General features: G+C 50.1%; 1 protein-coding gene across 2 annotated transcripts; it reads right to left on the reverse strand.

Annotated features, from left to right (window-relative positions):
• Positions 1-118: 118 nt before the first annotated feature.
• On the reverse strand, positions 119-7,349 carry Rsad1 (radical S-adenosyl methionine domain containing 1). Of its 2 annotated transcripts, none has more exons than XM_021177516.2 (9): positions 7,134-7,349; positions 6,624-6,757; positions 6,315-6,519; positions 2,635-3,000; positions 2,320-2,383; positions 1,767-1,914; positions 1,507-1,561; positions 1,124-1,227; positions 119-890 (listed from the first exon to the last, which is right to left on the reverse strand). In XM_021177516.2, the coding sequence occupies exons 1-9, from the start codon at positions 7,266-7,268 to the stop codon at positions 773-775; spliced, it is 1,329 nt and encodes a 442-aa protein (XP_021033175.1). In that variant the 5' UTR covers positions 7,269-7,349; the 3' UTR covers positions 119-772. The 2 variants fall into 2 exon arrangements, with proteins under 2 accessions (XP_021033175.1, XP_021033174.1); XM_021177515.2 differs by having other exon boundaries at positions 7,041-7,349.

Genomic DNA, 7,349 nt, shown 5'->3' on the forward strand with positions numbered 1-7,349 from the left:
AAAAAAAAAAAAAAAAATTAAAATAATTTTTAAAACTTTGAACCTGAATTCAACCCTTAGGAAATAATGAGACATACACAGAGTATAGGTTACATTTCTGTACAACAAATCTTTTTTTTTATTTCTTTTTATTTTATGCATATGAGTGTTTTGCCTAGATGAGTATCTATGCACCACACAGGTGTCTGGTACACGCAGAGGTGAAAAGAAGGCGCCAGATCACCTGGAATGGGAGTTACTGATGGTTGTGAGCTGTCACATGGCTGCTGGGACTTGAACCCTGGTTCTCTAGAAGAGCAAACCACCAAGCCATCTCTCCAGCCCTTCAAATGGTTTTGTAAACATCTCATTCCTATATTTCATCTTGTGTAAGGTATCTGGAGGGGATTTAGTTCTACTGAACCATACAAGCTAGGGCTTCTCTCTAGAATGAGGCTTCTCTGATAGATACAATTCCCTGTAGGAAGATTTTGTGTTATTTGGTGTCCAAAAACGTCAACAAAAGCCAGTGGTGGGGGATGGGGGTGGGGGTAGTGAGGACATCCTAGGCAGGGAACACATGCTGACCTGTGACTCCTGGGACGCTGTGAGGGATACCAGTCCCCAGAACAGAGGCAGCCATTCATCCAACTGACCACATCCATTCCCATGGGGGTGTCAGAGCCAAGCAATAGTACCTCAGAGCAGAGATGGCACCTACCAGCAGATGCCCACCATCTGGCCCAGCCCTCCAAGTCCAACTGGTGCTTACTCATGATACAAGAATGTCTGGTCATCCTCCTGACACGGGTGAGGGAGGCCTGTGCTGCCAGGCCTCTTGGAGTTGAGGTAGGAGGGTCAATAACAGGGAGTCCAGCACAGCTAGGCCCTCCCAGGAACACCGGAGACCCCTGGAAAACCGAGAGGTCTGGATATGACTCTAACTTTACCATAAAGGCCCATTCCTGCCCACCCCTGGCAGCCCATGCCCTCCTCTATTGGTCTTTCTTGTTTCTACCACTCTGAAAAGGAGGAGCACATTTAGTTGTGACACACTCATTATGGCAGTCCTGCCATGCCCCAATCTGTAATCAAGAGCTCCCAGGGTCTGTGAAGCCCCCTCCACACAATATTCCCAACATACCTGTAATCCAGCAGCAGCAGACCCTGCGCTAGCAGCTCCTCCACCTCCTTGCTTGCTCCAAACACGTCCCACAGGGTCAGCTGGGGCTCAAACTGCTGCCAGTGCTAGGAATCAGAAGAAGTCAGCGCAATGAGCTGGCCGAGGGCCATGTGGTTGGCTGGACACACACACACACTTGGATTTAATGTGAATAATAGCTCAGTGGTAGAGCACCTGCCCAGCACAGAACTCTAGGTGCAATCTTTAACTGGCATACAGCACTACCCACTGCCTCTGTCACCAGGTCCAGCTTCTAGTTGCCAACCTAGAGGATGGAGGGAGTAGGGCCTGGGAAGTGACCCTAGGAGGAGCTAATAATATCTGAGATCCCCCCAGTCCCTTACCTGGTGAGTGACTCCAACATCAGTACGTAGCCCCATAGCCAAAACCTCCTCCAGCCTGGAAGAAAAATCACCACGGGACCTTAGAGATGAGACCTCACATTCTTTAAATGCAATGCTGGGATGTAATAGTGTGCCTAGAAATCACGTGGTATGGGGGCAAAGTGGGAGGGGCAAAGCAGGTAATAAAGATGTACCAACATGGAGGCGTTTCCGGGGTACAGGAGACCCCAGGGAAGCGCCCTGTGTACTCTGGTACTCACAGTTCCAGCTTTCCCAGGGGAACGCACTTCCGCGTGCCATGACCAAAGAGCATCACCTCTTTCATCCAATTGTCTGGCTCCAGTGTCTGGATCCGTGCTTCCCGGGTATGGCCTCCAGTTCCCTGAGGCACAAATCTTCCATGGGCTCCTGGGATAGCAGTGAACAACCACCACACACACATTAATAGACGCTAATGTGGTGAATTACCAGATTAAAATGGGGGTTTTTTTCCAAGGGTGTTCCCCGAAGCAACTACTACAAATGTAAATCCTCAGGCCCCGCTCCAGCCCTGCCCATAAGAAGTCCTGGAGGTAGAGCCGGGCTTTCTGGGTTGTAACAAGCCCCTAGGGGCTTCTCATCTATGCCAGACTCAGAAAGAACCAGGGTACCAGGCTTGAAAATTCACATTCCACGGTTCTACAGAGAGGTTTTGGGTAGGTTTGCATGAGGAAATGCAGGCTCTGAGTGGTGAAAGGAGCAGCCCAGGTTCACACAACCAGAATGTTCCTCCCCTGAATCATGCTTTCGGTTGTTCACGATCGATCGACTCACCAGGCCCAATGCCAAGGTACTGACCGCACTGCCAGTACGTCCAGTTATGGGTACTGAGCGCCCCCTGTGGGGAAGATGGGAATCGTCAGCACAGAAGGAAGTGATGTTGGCTTCTGTTTAGGTCCCAGGCATCTAATTAGAATTTCCCAACCCCTCAGGTCTCAGAGCACCCAACAGGAACCCTTCTCTTCAAAAGGTCTCAGTCCCTTGGTCAATCTCAACCCTCTAATTCTGTACACCACCACCACTCTCACTCCCCACTCCACCCCCACTCCACTCCACCACCATCCCCACCCCTCATGAGCCTTCACTCACGTTCCGTGCAAAATTGGAGACCTCATATTGGCGAAAGCCAGCGTCTCGAAGGACTGTCCTGCCCTCCTGGTACATCTCAGCAGCCAGGTCCGGGTCAGGGGCCGGGAGGGTACCCTGCTGCACCTGGGCAAAGAGTGAGGTGCCCCGTTCCAGGGTCAACTGGTAGAGGGAGAGGTGGTCGTCACAGTGGTACAGCAGTTTCTGAAGCTGTTGAAGCCATGGCTCCACCTTCTGCGCCGGTAACCCCAGCATCAAATCCACCGACACTCTGCCAGGGAAAAGGAGCCTGGCTTCCGCCAGCGTCCGTAAAGCGTCGCTGGCTGAGTGAGTCCGGCCCAGCAGCTGCAGCTCCGTGTCATCCAGGGACTGCAGAGAGAGGGTCTGGTGTAAATACTGTCCCAGAGGGAGGCAGCAACATTCAGCCTTAAGGCACAGATGCGACTGGACACAGAACAGGAGATAGAGTGCGTCAAGGCAGACCCAGAGAGTTACTCTTCAAGGAACGGTGCATTGAACCCTTAAACCCCCCGCCTTTTGTTTTCTTTCCTTTTGAGACAGGGTCTTACTATAGTGCTGACTAGACGGGGAACTCACTAAGTAGCCCAGGTTGGCCTCAAGCCTGTGGGGTATCCTGCCTCTGCCTGTTTGAGTGCTGGGTGGAGAGCCACAGTGCTCAGTCATCAGTTCTATTTGACAGATGAGAAAGCTAAGGTTGAAGGTTCGGAGATAGTAACTGCAGTGTCAAACCAGGAATGTAGAAGCCTGGGATTTTCCGGCTTCTAACAGGTTTTTCCCTCCTAATGTTTTTATATTTATTATATTATTACTTTTGTATTATTTCTATTATATTTATTATATTGTCATTATATCTATTACATGTATTAGAAGATGTTTTTATTGCATTTATTATTAAAGCAAATATTTAATATTTATTGTAAAAGCAAACATTTTTTACTTATTTATAATATGTTTATATTAATTATTGAGGGTGCACAACAGGGATTATATAGAGGTCAAAGGTTAAGTTGGAGGAGTTGGTTCTTTCCTTCTGACAGGGAATAGAACTCAGGTCATCGGGTTTGGCGGCAAGTCTCTTTATCCACTAAGCCATCTCTATGGCCCTTCTTTTTAAATGAACTTTTTTTTAAAAGATTTATTTATTTATTTATTATATGTAAGTACACTGTAGCTGTCTTCAGACACTCCAGAAGAGGGCATCAGATTTTGTTATGGATGGTTGTGAGCCACCTTGTGGTTGCTGGGATTTGAACTCAGGACCTTCAGAAGAGCAGTCGGCGCTCTTAACCACTGAGCCATCTCACCAGCCCTTAAATTAACTTTTTACATTTGCAATTAGCTTAAGCATAAAGGCTCAGTAAGGTCCCCATCTATGCACAACACAGCACAACCATCAGTCTCCAGAAGGCTGGCTTACTTGCTTCCTTCTGAGACACGGTCTCAGTAAAGAGCTGAAGCTGGTTTTGAACTCATGGCAACCCTCCTGCCTCAGCCTCCTGAGTAGTGAGATGACAATTGTGTGCCCACCACATCCAGACCCAAAGGTCTCTTAATTTAGTTTTAGCAGATGTTTTCTCATAAGGAGAAGCCAGGCGTGGTGGTGGACATCTGTAATCCCATGCCCTGGGGAGGTGGAGGCAGGAGGATCAGGGGTTCAAAGCTTCCTGAAGCTACATAACAAGTCTCAGGCCAGAGTAGACAGTAAGACCTTGTCATAAAAAAGAGAGAAGCCGAGTGGTGGTGGCCCATGAGGCCTTTAATCCCAGTACTCAAGAGGCAGAGGCAGGTGGATCTCTGAGTGTGAGGCCAGCCTGGTCTACAAGTGAGTTCTAGGACAGCCAGGGCTACACGAGGAAACCCTGTCTCAAAAAATCAAACAGGGAGGGTGGGGGATAAAAAAAAAGGAAGCGTTTTGAGCAAGAGCATCCAGACATGGTACACCCCCTTGCAGCTCTTCTACGACCCTAAACCCTAGGTGGAGCACTTCACCAGAAGCGAAGCACCTATGGGCGTGGTAGGGATGGCAATCCCAGATACCCAAACACCAGAAGTCACCAGAGGTCAACCTAGAGAGATTTCTCCTGACTCATAAACACACCTTCAGAGGCTCTCCAATGGGAGAAACCCCAAACTCCCACAGGAGCGGAAGGCTTTCGGTCCTGTTTGGCAGCCTGTCTCCTGCCTCTCCAGTCACAGGAATGACACGGCTTCTCCTCCAAACATGCAAAGTTCTTCCACATCCTGTGCCCTTTCCTCCCACACCCCTCCAACCTGGTCAACACCTGCTCTGTCTCACTCACACATCATTTCCTCCAGGAAGGCTTCCAGGATTTCATCAGGCTGGGCTCCCCTCGGTACTCTAATAAGCCTTCGGAGGTTCCTCTGGAGGTAGCAGTTACCATGCCATGGTCCGGCTGCCAGCCTGTTCCAGGTCTCCAATCACAGAACAAGCCACATCCTGGGTTTTTTTTTTTTTTTCCCCTTTCTTTCTTTCATGTCTATATATGTGAAGTGTGCCTATGTATATATTTGTTCACATGTGTGTGAGGGCAGGGGTGAATGTGTGTGTGTCTGTTTGTGGAAGCTCAGGGTTGATAATGGGGGTCTTCTTTAACTTTTTATAGATTTATTTATTTATTATACAGTATTCTGCCTGCATTTGTGCCTGCACCAGATCTCATTACAGATGCTTATGAATCACAATGTGGGTGCTGGGAATTGAACCCAGGTCCTCTGGAAGAGCAGCCAACAACACTCTTAACCTCTGAGCTGTGTCTCCAGCCCATCTTCCTTAATTTTTTTGCTATCTTACTCACTGAGTCGAAACCACAGTTGATACGGTTAAGTCTGGCTAGCCAGCATTAAGCAAGGCGAAAGGGAGGATTCCTTCATCTGTGCCCTCAAGTGCTGGGATTGCAGGCAGGCCGCCATACCCAGCCAGCGTTTGTGTGGGTGGGTGAGGATCCAAGGGCTGGTTTACACTTGCCCAGTAAGTGCTCTAACCACTGCACCATCCCTTACCCACACCTGGGCAGCACCTACCATGTGGCAGGTATTACATGAAATGCCTAGACTATAAAGGGTTAAGCCAGCTGGGCCTTGTGGCCTGTAATTCCAGGAGTTGAAAGGCTGAGGCAGGAAGACTGCTGGCAGTTTAAGGCTAACCTGCGCTACAGTGTGAGTTCCTGTCTCAAAGTTGTCGTCATAATAATAATAATAATAATAATAATAATAATAATAATAATAAAATGGCAGCTAGTGATATAGCTCTTTGTAGAATGCTTGCCTACATGCCTTGGGGTTTGATTTTAATTATCATACAAACTGGGCACGGTGGCACACGTCTGTAGTCCTAGTATTAAGATGGAGACAGAAGAGTCAGGAGCGCAAGGTCAACCCTTGGCTACATATAAAATTTGAGGCTAGCCTGAGCTATAGGGTACCCTGTCTCAAAATAACGAAGACATTAATAATAATAATAATAATGCCAAAGCCTGCCTCAGGAAGTGTATGGGCCAATATGTCAAGAGACAAACAGTAAGAAAAGTGTCACTACACAGTCTACTGTGTACTAGACCCTGGTGCCCAGAAATGTTTTCCCAATAACTAAACACCATCCTAGGATCTGGGAGCACTGGGGTAGGGTGAGTGAGGTAGGTCACCTGTAAACCAATGGACAACCTGTTCACTCCTGCTGCTCCAAAAGCTGCCAGCCTAGGACCTGGGGCTGACGTGGGGTTAGCCTCCAAGGTGACTTCCGAATCGGCAGGCAGGTAGACTTCCTGAGCCACAGCCTCCAGGACAGCAGCCACAGTGTGGGGACTGGCCAGACTCGGGGTTCCTCCACCAAAGAACACAGACTCTATCCTGGAGGAAGAGGATGGAGACATAAAACCCAGGAAAGCCCTGGGGAACATCCTCCTGTAGTGTCCTCTCCGCCCAAGACCTTGTCTACTGTCCCCAGTACCGACCTCTGCACCCCGCTGAGCTGCAGCAGCGTCCTTGCCTCAGTCACCAGGCAATTCCGCACGGTCCCCTCCTCCACGCCGCGGGGTATGTACTTATTGAAGTTGCAGTAGCTGCAGCGTTTCTCGCAATAAGGCCACTGGGGACAGGGGATGCGTGTGTGAGCTAAGGCGGGGCTCTGGGCTGCCCAGGCCACTTCCAGGGTTTCTCACACATCCCCGTTCCCATTCTGAGGTTGGTCAGCGGTGGTTGCGACAACTAAGCCACTTTGCGCCCCGTGGGCAGATGGCGATGAGATTACTATGCCCACTTTCGTGAGACAAAACAAGTTCCAAGAGGGACACCCAGCTAGTAAGCACCAGACTTGAGGTCTTTGGCCAAACACTTATTCCGGTGGCGAATGACGTGGGCAGATGTTGTACCAGATGTGATGTTAGGCACGGACAGCGTGCAGGTGGGCTATGAACGGAACAGCCACGGCCACCGCCTCCTTCTGCTCTCCCCTGCCCACTCACGTGCACGTAAAGCGCCGCGCGCGTGCTCGCGGACTCAGGACTCGGAGGCTGTCCCAAGCTGTCCACACGGGGGCGCCGCTGGGCCGCCCTGGCCGCTGCCACCCATCTGCCGGTCCGGACCCGGGAGGGAACCATGGCGAGCAAGGCGGCAGAAAGGAGGGATGCGAGACCTCGACAGCGTGCCCAGCAAGGGTGTGCCCGGGGCTGGGCCGCGTG

The sequence above is a fragment of the Mus caroli genome, chromosome 11 (assembly GCF_900094665.2).
Source record: "Mus caroli chromosome 11, CAROLI_EIJ_v1.1, whole genome shotgun sequence".
Lineage (NCBI taxonomy): Eukaryota > Metazoa > Chordata > Mammalia > Rodentia > Muridae > Mus > Mus caroli.

Coding starts and splice junctions, on each gene's coding strand:
- Rsad1 (XM_021177515.2), bottom strand. CDS start 7,268: ATGGTTCCCTCCCGGGTCCGGACCGGCAGATGGGTGGCAGCGGCCAGG. Junction 6,520..6,623: donor CAGCTCAGCGGGGTGCAGAG/GTCGGTACTGGG, acceptor CTCTTCCTCCAG/GATAGAGTCTGTGTTCTTTG. Junction 891..1,123: donor CTGCTGCTGCTGGATTACAG/GTATGTTGGGAA, acceptor TCGGTTTTCCAG/GGGTCTCCGGTGTTCCTGGG.